Source organism: Lactuca sativa, chromosome 9 (genome assembly GCF_002870075.4).
Source record: "Lactuca sativa cultivar Salinas chromosome 9, Lsat_Salinas_v11, whole genome shotgun sequence".
Classification (NCBI taxonomy): Eukaryota; Viridiplantae; Streptophyta; class Magnoliopsida; order Asterales; family Asteraceae; genus Lactuca; species Lactuca sativa.
In genome coordinates this window covers 48,205,866-48,223,519 of record NC_056631.2, presented here as the reverse complement: position 1 = coordinate 48,223,519, position 17,654 = coordinate 48,205,866, and the positions used below count along the sequence as shown (strand labels likewise).

The following is a 17,654-nucleotide window of genomic DNA, read 5'->3' as shown; positions in this document are numbered from 1 at the left end:
ACATACTTTATGTTTTTTTTTCCTGATTTAACACTTCATTTATGCGGACAATGCAAGATCTTGACAAGGTTAAATTCTGAAAAGGTATCAAGTATGTTGGCTTCTCCAAGTATGTTTATGTAGATGATTCAATGGATGATATTGGTGGGATTCTAATTCTATTGGAATGGAATGACGAATTCCAATTCTGTTGGAATGGAATGACGAATTCCAATTCTGTTGGAATGGAATGATGAATTCCAATTCTGTTGGAATCACAGAAGTTGATGCTTGAAGAACGGACCACATTATTCTTTTAGAATGTATTAGTCGTTGTTAGATTTTGATGTTTTCTTCCCCGTTTTGATTGTTTTTATAGTTTTATTCTTTAACAATAAATGTAATTCTTAATAATTGTTACCCATATTCTATAAGAACTAATGTATTTTTATTTTTATTCTTCAGTTGATTGTTCAATATTTTGTTATTCTACAAGAATTTGTTATTCTTCAAGGAGTTTAAAAGTCATCATCAATAAATAGGTTCAAGAATATTTTTATTATTTATGGTTCAAGAATATTTTTATTTTTGAATATACTCAGAAACAAATTCTGTCAGAATGTCCGGATTAAAAGAATTATAATTCGTAAAATTGGATATTTAAAATTAATAGAATCTATGATCCCTTAAAAAAATACAAATTTCCTTTATTAAATCTATATTAATTGACTAAATTACCCTTGTAATTAATTAAGATGATTTTTTCAATTATATTTAATTCAATAATATATATTGATCACTTTCTTAAAATAAGTAAATTTGATTGACCCACATTTATGTATACAATAACATAATAATTACTTTAAACAAAATAACATAAGCCTATATATATATATATATATATATATATATATATATATATATATATATATATATATTAGAGAGAGAGAGAGAAAGAGAGAGAATGAAGTTCAACAACAAACTCAAATTAGGAGAACTCAATAAAAATCCTCAAATTCATTTTATCTTCTGATTAACACCTCATTCTCACGTTTTGTCTCCTCTCACATTCTCTTTAGTCATCTCTCTCAATTAATTGATGAAAAACGAAGCTTTAAAAGTTTAATCATGAAATTTTAGTTAGGATGGATTCTCAATGGCTCCAAAATCGCCATTGGTGGCTATTCAATGTTTTGATATAATTTTTGTTTCTACATTGTATTTTCAAGAATTTGTTTGATATGTAAGTAATGCTCCATATTGATTTCTGCGATCAATCATGTCTCGTTACTCGTGCCTTAAAAAATGTTTCACGGTGAAAATCTCTTGGTAATAATCATAGTGGGTAAGGAACTGATTTTACATGAAAGTTCATTTAAGTACAATTTTATTGTACGCCAACTGTTTGTTAAAATGCTCTAACTTATATTTTTTTTATCTGAATCAAATATTGGTGACATATTGATATAACTAATTAATAAGTTTCTTAATTTCAAACGCATAATGCCTATGACTAAACAATGAAGTTATATACATTTTATAAGTAAACATACATTAGATTGGTGCATATGTTTTTTAGTTTTTGTTTCAGTATTATATAAATTTTTTACTTGAATTTCAACATACATAACTTCCTCATATGACCTCGAAACAAGGTCATTTTTTTTTCTAGATTGTAGTACTCTGCGTGATCTTCATTTTAAGCTCAAAAACATCTTAATCTGTTAAGAATTCACTGAATTATACAACTGTAACACTTGGAATCCTGGTATGTTAAATATGGCCCCTTGTGTATTTAATGTTTGCATTTTGGTCCTTATGTTGTACGCGGGGCGTACCACATGGTACGCTTGGCGTACAAGCTACAAAGCGAGTATGCGGGGCGTACCACATGGTACACTTAGCGTACTCATGCGAGGGTTAGACGGGGTTCCGGACACGTACACGGGGCGTACAGCCATTTAACAGGGGCGAGTCTATTCATAGTGAAGGTAGGTCACTTGACCTACCTTTTTATTTTATTTTTATAAGAGATAATACATAGACATAAATGGTGACCTATCTTAAAATTTAGAGTGAACTACATAATATTTTTGGCAACAAAAAATATATATAAATCAAGATTGCAAAAGCCCACATTTTATAAGGCAAAATACCAAAATCATTTAAGATATAATCCAATAAAAAATAGTCCAATATAAATTAAAGATAATTAGATAAATAAAGGGAAAAAAATAAACAATAAAAAATACATTCTCCACACGTCGTTTTTCTTCCAATTTACTGCATACACTAATACCGTGATACATAATTATACAAATCGGAAATCGTCGATCAACACAAAGTAATCACCCAATGTCGTATATCGGGCGCCAACCCTCTTCCATCGTCGATGGCAGCGCCGACCTCCGCCGCCACCAACCCAAACCCGCAACTAGTATTTTTTTTTCATTTTTTATCGGCTACACTTAAATAGTGAACCATGTGGTTTTACGTTCTAGACTCGCCACTAAGTCAGCCATGTACGCGGGGAGTACGTATGCTTAATGAAAACCCTAATTTTCAAGAATGGACACTATATATTCACCCGTATGGTTTATGAAACCCTTATTCCTCAGCCTCCGTTGACTCTTTAGCCTAATATTCGAAACCCTAATCCTCTCTTTTGTGTTTTGAGCTCATTGTGTCCATTTTGGTGTGTTTTGGTCCATATTCAAGAAGTACAAGCTTGGTGCAAGGTGGTGGATCAAGGAAGAGCTTGTGGATCTTGATCATTTGCTTCATTTCCAGCTTGTTTGAGATATAAAGCTATGAACTTGGTTATATATGGCTTAGATCTATTATATATGAGTTTTGATCCATTTTGGCCCCAAGAATGAGATCTAGTGGCTTGATACCACTCCAGGAGCTATGATTTGCCACTCTTGGTGTTTCTGAGGTTCTAGATTCATAAAGTTGGCACCTTTACGGTTTAGATCCATCCATGCACGAGTTTATGTCCATTTAATGAAAGTAGGATGTTATATTTTAAATTTGGGTCTTTATGAGGCATGCAAAGTGATAGCTTCATTTTATTGACTTATTTTTATAGTTTATTTTAGTACATTTCATTCGCATTTTAGTTAACTTTCATGCATATTTTCCCTTTTGTTATTTTTATGACCATTTCGGGGTACTTTCTAGTTTCTTGAGCATTATTGCAGATTTTCTTGGAAACTAGCGGGGCGGCACTCTTGCGAGGCAATTGGGCTTGAAGGGAATTGGAGATTTCATGCTTGATGGCTATGAAGGTGATTCATGGGGTGGACTTGTCAATTGCTTGAAGGCTTGGAAGAATTGAGCTTTAAATTTGAAAGATGCGGGGGAACATTCAAGCGTATGAAAATTATTAATCGGGCGAGTTCACGAGCTTTGGAGGATTTAGAGAGGTCAAATTGGGCTTTAAATGAAGAAAAACTTGAAGAAAATGGGCTAGGAGGTGATTGGATTCGATCTGGGCTAGTGGGATATGCTTTAGAGGCCCAAAATCTCAAAGCAGCCCATGTCAGGTACCACCCGCGCAACCCACCCGCGCAGCAGCACGCGGGTCGCGCAAGGCCCTGCAGGGGCAATTTCGGAAATCCTTCTTTTGAGCTATTTGAGGAAGGTCGGTGCCCATCTTTTGCATACTCTTAGACATCCGATTTTTGGAGATTCTCTCTGGAGTTTTGAAGACTTTTGAAGGCCAAGAACACTTGAAGAACATCATATTTTTACCTCTTGATTCTTGCTTAATGTTTGGTACAATTTTCTCTAACTTTGTTTCTTTGGGTTTAGCCATGCTTGGCTAAACTAATCTTGGTTGACTTTTAGTTAATCCTTTGAACTTTTGTTGTATGTTGAAGAATCTATGAACATGTTTTTAAATCTTTATGGGAATGTTTTGTGTTTTAATATCTTATCACTACTTGTATGTTTTAGTTCATGAGTTTAAATGTGCTTGTGGTGATTAGTTGGCTAATTTCTTGATTAAGTAAAGGATCCTCAAATTAGAAAGCAACAAATGATTTTTGTGTTGTTTTTGCTTCACACAATCATAAAAACATTTCCTCCAACATGGTGGTGAAAGCATTTGACCCCTCTTGGATTTGGTGACTTTTTGGTTCTTAATGCTAGTTGACTTTCACTAATTACATGCTATTTGGAATTAGTGACTTTGACTAAGGAAATTGTTATGAGCTTCTCTAGCCATTTCAACAATTAAGAAAAGTCTAGGTAATCTCAAGCTCCTTGGATTACTATAGCCAAATTAAGGATTTAAATCAAAGTATTGCACCATTGGATTCTAATGATATGTTCATCAAAAGTCAAAGTGAGGAAACTTTAAGTCAACCATCTCTCCCTCATTGATTTTACATCAAACTCTTATTTTTGTTGCATTTGTCTATTTAAATCATAGTTAATTCTAGTTTGTTTCAAGTATTTCAAAACACCAAAACCCCCCATTTTATTTTTATTGTCATTTTACAAGTACTTTTACAAAGAGATTTTTCATAGAGTTATAAATTGAACCAATCTCCGTGGATTCGATCCCTTTACCACTATACACTATTTTAGTGTGTAATATTTAGGGTTATTATTTGTGTTGGCCTCGACAACCACCAAATTTTTGGCGCCGTTGCCGGGGATTGGTTTTGATTTAATCAGTTTGTTTCTCTATGCCTACATCTCATTGTGCAGGTACTCTAATTTAAAACCCGGAAATTAATAAAAAAGTATGATTTGGAAATGAACATTCCTTGCACTGAAGACCAACTTTCTGAGCTAGCTCAGTTAGTTATGATGATTGAAAGTGACCAAAGTGTGCAGTCCACACCTCTTCTTTGTGATTTTTGCGCCCAAAATGGACATCATTCCGACATGTGTCCATATTTACAAGGAGAATGGGAAAAAGTGCAAGAGAAAGGAAGCTACTACCGGTCAAACCAATGGAGTTATGATCAGCCTCAACATGATCAATGGTGGGACAACAACCAAGTTTGGGGAAATAACCATTACCAAAACCCATACCAAACATGGGGAAATAACCAATACCAACCAACTCTACTGTTCCAAGAACCCTATCCTTATCCTCCTCAACAAACTGAAACGCCAAGCATGTCCTTAGAGGAAATTGTGAAAAGCATTGCCACTTCTACCCAAATTTTCCAGGAAACAACTCAAGCTAGCCTCAAAAGCTTAGAGCAACAAATAACACAAATTTCTCAATCATTGAGTATGGTGGAATCTCAACATAAATTACCATCTGAAGAGAGCCCATGTCATAACGCATGTTGCATTCCTTTGAAAGATGAGAAAACTTTTGATGGCCCAAGAGTGTTATATGAAGAAGAGGAAGAAGAAGTAGAAGTGGAAGAGGTTGTTAAAGAAGAAGAAGAAATTGAAAAAGCTAACAATGAAACTATAGAGGAAGTGATATGGGTTAATGAAAGAGAGGTTGAGCCACCCACTACCATTGAGAAACTAACTCCATTGGTAGACCAACCACAAGAGCCAGAAGCGATAAATTTGTCGGACTCTTCAAATGATACGTATCACAAGAAAGAAGACGCCCAACCGGTCACCTACTCAACCACCATGTCAAAGAGGGAACAGTTGGTCACCTTACGGAACAAGTACGAGAGAGAATATGGTTGGATGATTTCTATTATCAAAGGTCTAAGTCCGGTATGGTTCTCCCGTAAAAAGAAAGTCAAATACAAGAAAAGAGTCCCAATGGAGGTGTGGAAATTAAAAAATGTAGACACGGGGCAAATTTGCAAGGTTAATGGACATCGATTGAAGCCATTCAATGAAGGTTTTGATTCAAATTTCCAAGATGTCGTCCATTTGGACGCCCCAAAGTGTTAAAGTGAAGTTTGGAGGCGTCTCGCCAAAGACGTTAAAGAAGGGCATTTTTGGAAAGCATTGTGTTTTCGTGTTTTTAATTTGAACAAAATGAGTTTTGAAGATGTTTATGGGATTCAAAAGAGTTGTTTTTTGAAGAAATCAAGAGTTTCTAGGTGTTTGGGGCTGTCCGAAGCAAGAACGGGTGAAAAACGAAGAAAAATGAAGCGAAAATGAAGATCAGCATCAGCGGGTTGCGTGACCCGCGTGCTGTTGCGCGGGTGGGTTGCGCGGCCAGGTGTGATGAAGCGACATTGGCCCAAGACTTAACTGCAAGGTCTGCGCGACCCGCGTGGGGACTTGCGCGACCCGCGCACTGTGCTGGGCAATTTGGGCTATTTTTGGCTATTATTTGACCAGGTGTTGACCAAAGGTTTTAATGAGTTGACCTTTTGACTTTTCTTGACCAACATTGACCGAAATAGACCCTTTTTGACCCATAGATTAAAATGTTCAGCTTCCCTTCTTCTTCATTTAATCATCTTGACCTCCCACTCCATTCCTCTCATATAACCTTCCAGCACCCACCTTGCCAGAAAATTCAAGATTGTCGGAGTTCTACTGGTCGTAATTTCACGAAACCACCGCCACAAACATCTCCCGTCATCCAATCCTCCGATTTAGGTCATTTTTGCCCTTACCTTAAGCATTGAGGACAATGCTTGTTCTTAAGCTTGGGGTGGGGCATTTCATTTTCCTTTTATATTTTTTTTTCATGCATTTTTAATTAGGTTGCATAACATTTTAGATTTAAGCTAATTTTCATTCATTTTTTTTTTAAATCCAAAAAAAAAAAATTATTTTTTCTTTTTCACCTTTTATATTTTTGCATAACATTTAGCTTAGGCATTAACATTCATGCATTTTTGTTGTCTGTTTATTCTCACCCCTGGATGCCATGGAATAGGTTCACAGTTATTGTATCATTATTGGTCCAGGATCTTGTTGTTATCTCACCCATCGAACGGGGACCATTAGCTGCAGTTTGGGATCTCATACTTGGGATCAGATGTTGGTAGCTTAAAGGGGTAAGTGATCATGGACAGGTAGTTTTCATGAAGAATTGTGCATACAATACTAATGACTGTAGGATATACTATAGCAATGGATGTCTTAGCCTTGCGGTCACTACCGCCGAGAGGATCACACTTGATCATGTTTGAACCGTTAGGATGAAGCACTAGTGCTTGTCCCCGAGTAGAATCCATATCCGGTCTCTTTACATCACCATATCTTTTTGCGATTTTCTTAGGATTTTGGAGAAGTCTTTTAGTCCGCATGTGGACATTTTCATTATTTTTGAAAAAAAATTCACAAATTTGAAGAGGAGCTTACATTATATCTTTATGCTCCACACATGGTCATTTTCTCGCTTAGACCATTCGGATTATATTACTACCCTTTCGGTTCCACTTACACACTTTAGGAACCAAATTTTGAGTCAAAGGGTTTTATTAACAAAAAAAAAAAAAAAAAAAAAAAAAAAACAAACAAAAAAAAAACAAACAAACAAAAACAAAATGAAGCATGCAAATTTTCAGTCGCAACTATCTTAGATAGGTGGCCGGTTCAATTATTGAAAAAATTTCCCAACATCTTGGTCACCCGACGTTTGATATTCATTTGTATAGATCTGTTTTATTGTATATAGATCGAGTTGTTATTTTTTTTTTCTTTCTCACAAATTGGTGATGTTAGAGAGACTGTCGAGTCGGATACTACGGGAGGTTTGGGCCAACACTAAGTGAACTGATTCCTACAACGGTGCCCGAGCGATTAAACCTAGTTACACATGAGAGAAACCGGCAAATGTGAGATCAGAGTGTACACTTAAAGAAGAGCTCCACCCGAGCCCATCCAGTTGCTTTCTCCTTACTACAGATGTTCTTCATTGTATACATGTTCCATTGAGGCTGCGACTGCTCATCCCTCCTTACTCACCTAAAGGAGTTGTCCTGGCTGTGGTTTATGGTTCCATTGTCATCGGATGAAAAAGTTGTGAGATAGCAGCGAAATCAATTCTGACCATGTTGACTAACATCGAACAGGTTCCATGGTTCTATCCATTCTTTTTATTTCTAGGGTAGTTCATCCCAAGTTCATTTAGTCTTGTCTTACTTGAGGACAAGTAAGGTTTAAGCTTGGGGTGATTTGATAGCTTCATTTTATTGACTTATTTTTATAGTTTATTTTAGTACATTTCATTCGCATTTTAGTTAACTTTCATGCATATTTTCCCTTTTGTTATTTTTATGACCATTTCGGGGTACTTTCTAGTTTCTTGAGCATTATTGCAGATTTTCTTGGAAACTAGCGGGGCGGCACTCTTGCGAGGCAATTGGGCTTGAAGGGAATTGGAGATTTCATGCTTGATGGCTATGAAGGTGATTCATGGGGTGGACTTGTCAATTGCTTGAAGGCTTGGAAGAATTGAGCTTTAAATTTGAAAGATGCGGGGGAACATTCAAGCGTATGAAAATTATTAATCGGGCGAGTTCACGAGCTTTGGAGGATTTAGAGAGGTCAAATTGGGCTTTAAATGAAGAAAAACTTGAAGAAAATGGGCTAGGAGGTGATTGGATTCGATCTGGACTAGTGGGATATGCTTTAGAGGCCCAAAATCTCAAAGCAGCCCATGTCAGGTACCACCCGCGCAACCCACCCGCGCAGCAGCACGCGGGTCGCGCAAGGCCCTGCAGGGGCAATTTCGGAAATCCTTCTTTTGAGCTATTTGAGGAAGGTCGGTGCCCATCTTTTGCATACTCTTAGACATCCGATTTTTGGAGATTCTCTCTGGAGTTTTGAAGACTTTTGAAGGCCAAGAACACTTGAAGAACATCATATTTTTACCTCTTGATTCTTGCTTAATGTTTGGTACAATTTTCTCTAACTTTGTTTCTTTGGGTTTAGCCATGCTTGGCTAAACTAATCTTGGTTGACTTTTAGTTAATCCTTTGAACTTTTGTTGTATGTTGAAGAATCTATGAACATGTTTTTAAATCTTTATGGGAATGTTTTGTGTTTTAATATCTTATCACTACTTGTATGTTTTAGTTCATGAGTTTAAATGTGCTTGTGGTGATTAGTTGGCTAATTTCTTGATTAAGTAAAGGATCCTCAAATTAGAAAGCAACAAATGATTTTTGTGTTGTTTTTGCTTCACACAATCATAAAAACATTTCCTCCAACATGGTGGTGAAAGCATTTGACCCCTCTTGGATTTGGTGACTTTTTGGTTCTTAATGCTAGTTGACTTTCACTAATTACATGCTATTTGGAATTAGTGACTTTGACTAAGGAAATTGTTATGAGCTTCTCTAGCCATTTCAACAATTAAGAAAAGTCTAGGTAATCTCAAGCTCCTTGGATTACTATAGCCAAATTAAGGATTTAAATCAAAGTATTGCACCATTGGATTCTAATGATATGTTCATCAAAAGTCAAAGTGAGGAAACTTTAAGTCAACCATCTCTCCCTCATTGATTTTACATCAAACTCTTATTTTTGTTGCATTTGTCTATTTAAATCATAGTTAATTCTAGTTTGTTTCAAGTATTTCAAAACACCAAAACCCCCCATTTTATTTTTATTGTCATTTTACAAGTACTTTTACAAAGAGATTTTTCATAGAGTTATAAATTGAACCAATCTCCGTGGATTCGATCCCTTTACCACTATACACTATTTTAGTGTGTAATATTTAGGGTTATTATTTGTGTTGGCCTCGACAACCACCACAAAGTCACAAAGTCAGTGACTTTATGGTTATAGATGCTTATTAGGACTCGGATCTGTGGTTAGGGCTTCTGGTCTTAAGCATTAAGTGCTCAATGTGGAATTTGGATGATTAAGTGAGTACGCTGGGCGTACAAGTTTGTACGCATGATGTATAAGCCATTTAGCAAGTACGCTTAGCATACAGCTGAGTACGCCATGCGTACTCAGTCTGTTGGGCTTAGCGTTTTGGGCTTCGAGTTTGGACCATTTTATTGGGATTGGATGCTTGGGTTCTTATTGGGCCATCTGAGTATAAGTATTTCGAATTAGGAAAAGTTGTTGGGCTTTAGGGTAAGGCCCATGAAGGGGTTTGAGCCCAATATGGAAAATTGGGCCATAATTGGGCTTTTGGGCCTTTTAGATTGTGAGTTTGGGCCTTAGTCTTGGACCAAGCTAGGTTAGGGGTAAAATGGCCTTTTTACCCCAAGTATGGATTTATGGTTATGGATTGGAACCCCAAATGTTAATTGGGTGTTGTGTTGGTATTGATTACCTTGGGGTTTTGTTGGACCAACAACCAATGATTTTTCAGTGAGATTCAATAGTCGAGATGAGTTTCCTCACGAAATATAGCAGGTCAAAGGCACCAATGTCGACCCATGATCTCTTATGTTAGAATACACATTGTCTGTGTGACACCAGTATATGTATGTGATTGTATGCTTACTAGGTGGGGCCCGCTGATTAACCTGTATGCTATTACTCGTTATGTAGTATGAATTGTATATGAATGGGGCCCGTTATACTTATTGGGCAGGACACGTTATGCGAGTTAGGGCGGGGTCCGTTATACTCACTGGGTGGGGCCCGTTATGTGAGTTCGGGTGGGGCCTGTTATACTCTTTGGGCGGGGCCCGTTATGTGTTATATGTCTGGTATGCGGTATCTTGGGGAACTCACTAAGCTTTGTGCTTACGGTTTTCAGTTTATGTTTCAGGTACTTCTGGTTCCAAGGAGAAGAGCTCGAGTTGACTGCATCGCACACACCATATGGATTCCGCTTTTGAGATATTACTCTAATTGTTATGATGTTTGATTCACTTATTTTCATTTGGTTGTATGGATAATGTTTTTGGAATATTGTTTTATTTAAATTGAAAATGAAATTTTTGGACCATATTTTGGGACGTTACAACAACTTTGAATATACACTCTTGATATGTGTTCTCTTCTTTTCTGTTTCTGTCCCATCTGATCGTGCCCACAGAAAACAGTTGAAATCTGATTTTGTTTTTGACCTGGTCGAATTTGATAAAATTCTGAAATGCCCTTCCTTTCATGCCTTAGCAAAAATTCCCAACAATTTCTTATAATTTGTCCTTATCTTTCCAACCTTATAACTTGACCAAATGAACTCTGATTTGGACAAACTTGATATCGTTGGAAACCCTATTATGAGTAATACAAGTTACATATTAATTGTTTCATATGAAATTTCCGGATCTTGAGTTATTCAGCCGTGAACATGAAGGTCTGAACGTTCAACACTTTTATGTGTTTGAACAACCAACTTCAAACAACCATATTTCATTCGTTACACATTCGTTTTATCTCATCCTTTTTCATGTGTACTCATCGTTTTATTGACTATAACTTTCTAATTAGCTATGAATATTGACTTATTAAGCTCTAAAGTTAACACCTTTTTTGGACATAATTAGTGAAGTTTACAACAACCTATTTCTCATGGATTATCATAAATTTTCTTCCTAAATGATATTGTTATAGTTGAGGCAAGGTTTCTCTGAAAATTAATATTTCAATTAATCAATTCATTTTCATTTTCCTTTTTAATTATATGCATGCTTCTTTTATTTTCCAAGAGAAAACATAAGAGCACTTCAAATTTGAATATGTATTAAAAATGCATTTTTTAATATATTTTTATTAAATATCAATTTCAAAATATGAGGAACATTTTCGCCGATTTTAAAAAATTAAAAAAAACCTAAAAAAATAAAAAAAATAATAAATAATAAAAAAAGTTAATTTTTTTTTTCAAATAAGGGAAAATATACCTTATATTTTGAAATTAAGATTTTTTTCAAAAAAATTCATTTTTAGTGCATATTCATATTTGTTTTGTGCAAATATACATTATATATATATATATATATATATATATATATATATATATATATATATATATATATATATATATATATATATATATATATATATATATATATATTGAAATTGTCTTAGATATGTATATATACATGCAAATATGAAATTTGATAGCTAAATTCATTATAGATAAAAAATTTCTTAGGTTCTTCCTTTAATTTAGTTCCTTATTGATCTTGCCTATATATATATATATATATATATATATATATATATATATATATATATATATATATAATTTTTGTGCAAAAGTAATATTTGTGAATGGAAAATCCTACCAAACGTTTATATAATAACACTGTGTTTGTGTAGTTTAAAAAGAACAATCCTTCCAATATTTTGTTGTCTCCTTTTTTTGGCGGATTAAGTGTAAGTGAAGAATAACCACTCCAACAGATGGCTGCCCTACTCAACTTTTTCAAACAAGCTTGGACCTCCATTGTTGTAAGATTCTCTCTCTAGCGATATTGGATCTTCCAAAAGTTTTTAGAGGAGTATTTAATTACGAGAGGTTTACTTTGTATAGATTTGTTTAATCTGATACTCTACACGTATAACTGTTAAAACCGTGGTGTTTGATGAACAGAAAGTATTTACAGGGTGTTCTAGTAAGAGTGATGAGGCTCCAACAACGACAACCTTGGATATTAGCACTGCTGTTGATAGTGAAACGACCACGATAACCACCCTTGATACTGAACTAATTAGCAGCGGTGGTGGTGGCAAAACACACGCAGACCTCCTTGGTGCCGAGCTAAACACTAGTAGCGGAACGGGTGAGAAGGACATACTTGCTACAAGTATGATCAGCAGCGGTGGTGGTGGCCATACACATGACACAACTCTTTGAGCAAATTGGGAGCTCGAGACTTATGTTACCATTTATAGTAAAAGATTGTGGAAAATATTAGGGTAAAGTACTGATTGAACCTTCAACCAGTGTATCCTTTTATGTATTTGTGCGTGTGTATGTTTCTATTTGCCCATATTAATTGTTTTATAATGAATGCATCAATTATTGTCTAAATTTCAGTCAATGGATTATTTTTAGAGATATAATTTTCTTCTATGTTGGTCGCCATCTCCGGTTGTAAGTGTTATGATAATGCACATGTATTCGAAAGAAAGTGAGACATAAATTGCTTAGAGATATTAATTTCCTATATATTCTTTCTTACTTATATTCTTATTCATGTAAAATTATGAAAAATATTATATTTTGATAAAATTAATAATATTCAAAAACACTTGTCATCAATTCAAATGGATAACAGGATAAATAAAAAGAAAAATAGGGGTTACATAAGTTGTAATTAGGAATATATTTATTTGTTATTTCAATTATAAAAAACCCATAAACTAAATATATACTGGGGTTTTACTGATCTCCCCACCCATACCAGACCACAACCAACTCTCTCTTACCTTCTTCCTATTCTGAATTCAAGGACGATAAATAAAAGGAACCTTTATTGATCGGTTGTACTTTCTAGTAACAACCTTTTTTTTTTCTTTTTCTTTTTCGTGTGAATCAACACTAAAAATTATATATTTAGATAACATGTCTCAAAATTATTGAGGAACATTATAAATATCTCATGGTTGTGATAGTTGATCTAGTTGCTGTGTTTTGTGACGAGTTTCTTTTTGCAATCCCGTTTTTATGCATCGTGCTTGAGTTCTTACCTTATTTTTCTAAAATCATTTCTTGATGACTCAGGCAATATAATTTAGTTGGTATTAGTTAATATGTGTGATGTTTCTTATTCATTTTTATTTTGTTTTTAAATTATAGAACGAGTTTTATGTTATAACGTTTTATTAAAACTCAAACTAAAATGGTTTTAGAATTGAAATTGTTTTAGATAATACTTTCTGTGCATGTAATATATTTGTAACACACATCAATATTGTAAAATGAAGACTATAAATACATTAACTAACACCCTAAATTTAAACATTTCCATCAAAAAGTTAGATTAATTTGTAGGTACATTTTGGACATAGTTAGACCTAACCATATATCATCATAAGGTGAATTTTTGGATCCTAGACAGACCTAAACAAAAAAATTCATATGTTCCAATTTGGACAATTTAATCGGGTCCTGATTAGACCTAATCGTATGATAAGGATGAGACTAAACATGTTAGATAGACAATAGTTGAAACTTGAAAGTCAACAATCTCATAAAGGATCTAAGAAATATATAAAGATACAACTGGTAGTTGTTATATATCATTTGAACCTATTGTTGTATGTATGATCAATATAGCATATTATTGATAATCATTCAGCTCAAAGATTATCCCTATTATATTGATTTTGACATTAAACATAAGGTTATGGGCGATAAATTAAAAAAATATTTAAAGGCTGAAAATACTAAATTTGAACTTTAATATCTTTTACAAATGGCCTCCTCTTACTCCTTGAGAATGATAAGCTCAATGACTCTTACTTCACGGATTGGCACCGTATATTGAGGATAGTCCACAAACACGAAAAGAATTTACATGTCATTGAATGTTAGGAATAATATTATGCAAGAAATAAACAAATTATTGTACTATTACATGTAGAAATATAGCGACACATATTAAAAGCCACAACGATCCAAAGTATATATATATATATATATATATATATATATATATATATATATATATATATATATATATATATATATATACAAGAGTTTTATTTATTATATGTCAATTCACAATAAACTTAAATAAAAGAGAGTTATTTAAATAATCAAATAGAAGAATTATTTGTAGGGTAAGAATTAATAAAAGTAAATAATTATTTACGGTTTTTATAAAGAAGAGTTTTATTTATTATATGTCAACTAAACCATAAATCATTCATTTCATAAACGGATAGAGTTGTGACAATGTAAAAAATAGTTATCAGAGTACAAATCAAAACATTGAATGCAAATCATTGGTCGATGCGGTGCAATTATGCCGGTCTCTCCCCCTTCAAACCAGAGGTACCTGAAACCATAAAAATAAACTGTAAGCACAATGATTAGTGAATTTCCCCCAAAATGTCACACATCATACATACATTGGGTCTCGCCCGACATCGAGCCCCATCCGGTATCAGGCCCCGCCAGGTACAAATTTGTCAATAACATGTGGTGGGCCTTGCCAAAAACATTTATCAGGCCCTGTCCGACATCGATCCCTACCATATATACATACAAACACATGTAAGAGTCACATAGACAACTAGCATTCTATAAGCATAAATCAATGGGTCAACATTTGTGCCTTCGACCTACAAAATATTGTGAGGAGACTCACCTTAATATGAAGATAACCGAATCTCACACACGTTGTTGCTACAAAAGATCCTCACACTGAACATATCAAAATCAACCCTAATTAACAATTAGGTTAATAACCCTTGCAAGGCTAAACCCAACTAACTTGGCCTAAAGCCCAAAACGACTTATTTAAATTTTTAGGAGTACGTCATTCGTACACCTTAACTATGCCCCGCATACCAAGTTTCCACAGAAGAGAAAACGGAGCAACCCCCGTTATGCGTTGCGTACTCCAAGGTTACGCCTCGTGTAATCCCCCTGGTGCCAAAATCAACTTTAAACTCTTAATACCTAAAGACTAAACGTCCAACTCACATATTTGATTCTAAGGGACGTCTAAAGTCATACAGTTCCTGAATTTATGACTTTTCATGGCTAGGGAGAGCCCAAAACAAAACCCTAGTTCCATAAGCTCACAAAATGACCAACAATTCATGCATGGGTGGAATATAACCATCGAGATCCGATTTTTATGCCATAAGAACCTTAGAAACACCAAGAAATGCTAATCCTAAGCTTTAGAGTAGCTTTTTGCTCATAAGAACCAAACCTTGGGACCAAAAGCATACAAATCTCTAAATTAACCTAAATCTAAGCCAAAGAATCATAAAGGTGAGAGCTTTATACCTTTTAAGGCTTGCAACTGAAAAAGAAAACTCTAGATCTTCAAGCTCCAAGCCCACCAATCCTCAATGATGTTCTTCTCCTTCTTCCACAATAGTCCAAGAACACTCTGAAGGTCCAAAAAAAGCTCTCAAGGATTAGTGTTTCGAAATGACAGAAAGAGGGAGCGGAGGCTGATGATAAGGGAGGCCTTAAGGGTCTAAACGCTAAAAATTATGGTTTTGGAATATGTTAGAGTATGCCCTACGTACATGCCTAGCACGCCCACCATACTTCATGAAGGCCGTGTTCCACTTAAGTGACTTATGTCTAACGTACATTTCATGGACACCCAAAGTAAGGACCAAATTTGCAAAGTTTAAATATTTTGAGCCAAAAGTGGAAATAATGTTGGATTCACTACTAGAAAAACAGCCTTTTATGACGCATAAAAAATGACACACACTGATAGAGGATGCGCATTTGTGCGTGCCCTAAAAATTAATGTCAGTTTTCCAAAATTTGAAGGATAGAGGACACGCGTTTGTGCATGCCCTAAAATTAGTGTCAAACAAAACAAAATTAAAAATACGTAGGGCGCTTATTTTAAGTGTGTATCATCTACAACTGTCGTTTTATATTTTTTTTAACTAAACGCGTGTTTTTAAAGAGGGGTCCTCTAAAATTCTAAAATTTTGAATACCCCACTTCTACACTCTCTCCTCTGGATCGCCTTATCTCTCGTAAAATCGCACAGAGCCATTCTCTCTCTCTCTCTCTCTCTCTCTCCCTCTCTCTCTCTCTCTAACCCTAGACATAACCACTGGCCATTCACGACGATGTCTTCTTACCCTTTCCTTCTTCCTTGCTCCATATTTTTGACCTTCGTCAGAGCTATCTTCTTTTCCCCCGCCGCCACTAACAAACCACATCCTTATCCATTACCCTAAAAACCAGACTAATCTTTCACCTCACAAAATATCTCTCATAACACTTAGGTTTTTGGCAATGAAAAAAATCAACCCCTACTCCTTTGACGTGTTCTAATTTCTTACTGTATCTAGGTTAAAATCAACCATTGCAGCATAGCATCTTCTCGTGTAGTGTTTAGAGGCATCAACATCTTCCAACCTTTCTCTGTATAGGCATCGACTCCAAGGTAGAATAGGGTTCTTCATGTCCTGTAAGTTTAAAAATAATTACTTGACAGTTGGCATAAATAAACCGATCTTTACAAAACATATTGTTTATTTGATTTTAGTTTTCAATGCTAATGGTAATAATGTTGTTATAGGTATTTCGTTATTGTCAACAGCGGCATGAAAAGTCAAAATGTTTGATTTGTCAAACATCAGAAAATTTGTGGATATGTCTTATGTATGGGTTTGTTGGGTGTGGGAGGTATAAAGAAGGGCATACATTTGAACACTGGAAACAAACACAACACTGCTACTCTCAGAAACTGGAAACACAACGTGTGTGGGATTATGTTGGTCTCTCTAGTGAAGATATTTTATACCTATAGATGCAGAGTCCAGAAGACTAATTGACTGGATGAAGAAAGGTATACTGATTCATAAACATTCTCTAGTGCTTTTGAGATTGAGTTTATATTTTTTTATTACTGATTTTTTTCATGAGTTGTTTTTTTGTAGGTGTGTATGATGCTCTACAGAAGAAATATCTCAAGACACTAATGTTCTGTGTGTGCTAGACAATTGAAGGGCCAGTGATTGAAGAATATTCCTGTAAGTAGCTATTATAATATGAATGTATAAGAGCAATTTTACTTTGCTTTACTAAGATCTACATATGGATCCCCTCGCACAAATGACCACTTCCGACCAGTCCAGGTACTTCCATTTTCGTATTTAGAATTCTATTAACTACCTGAATATACCGAAGCATG

At 34.8% G+C, this 17,654-nt stretch overlaps 1 protein-coding gene and 1 long non-coding RNA gene across 3 annotated transcripts in view; both read left to right on the top strand.

Moving 5' to 3' along the window:
* Positions 1–443, top strand: part of LOC128128613 (uncharacterized) — a 1,633-nt gene extending 1,190 nt beyond the window's left edge. The window contains exon 2 of one of the 2 annotated variants that reach the window (XR_008226618.1): positions 85–443. This is a non-coding gene — a long non-coding RNA (uncharacterized LOC128128613). Of the gene's footprint in view, positions 1–57 lie in introns of both variants that reach the window. The other variant, XR_008226619.1, reaches the window with a different exon arrangement.
* An 11,661-nt stretch (positions 444–12,104) lies between these two features.
* LOC111919498 (uncharacterized) lies at positions 12,105–12,835 on the top strand. Its single transcript, XM_023915047.3, has 2 exons — positions 12,105–12,252; positions 12,395–12,835. Exons 1-2 carry the CDS (start codon positions 12,205–12,207, stop codon positions 12,656–12,658), a joined length of 312 nt encoding a protein of 103 aa, XP_023770815.1. The 5' UTR covers positions 12,105–12,204; the 3' UTR covers positions 12,659–12,835.
* Positions 12,836–17,654: the final 4,819 nt, after the last annotated feature.

What these genes read in the sequence shown, in the direction of transcription:
- LOC111919498 (XM_023915047.3), top strand. Translation starts at nt 12,205, where the DNA reads ATGGCTGCCCTACTCAACTTTTTCAAACAAGCTTGGACCTCCATTGTT. An exon ending in AAGCTTGGACCTCCATTGTT is followed by an intron (nt 12,253 to 12,394) that starts GTAAGATTCTCT and finishes TTTGATGAACAG; the next exon opens with AAAGTATTTACAGGGTGTTC.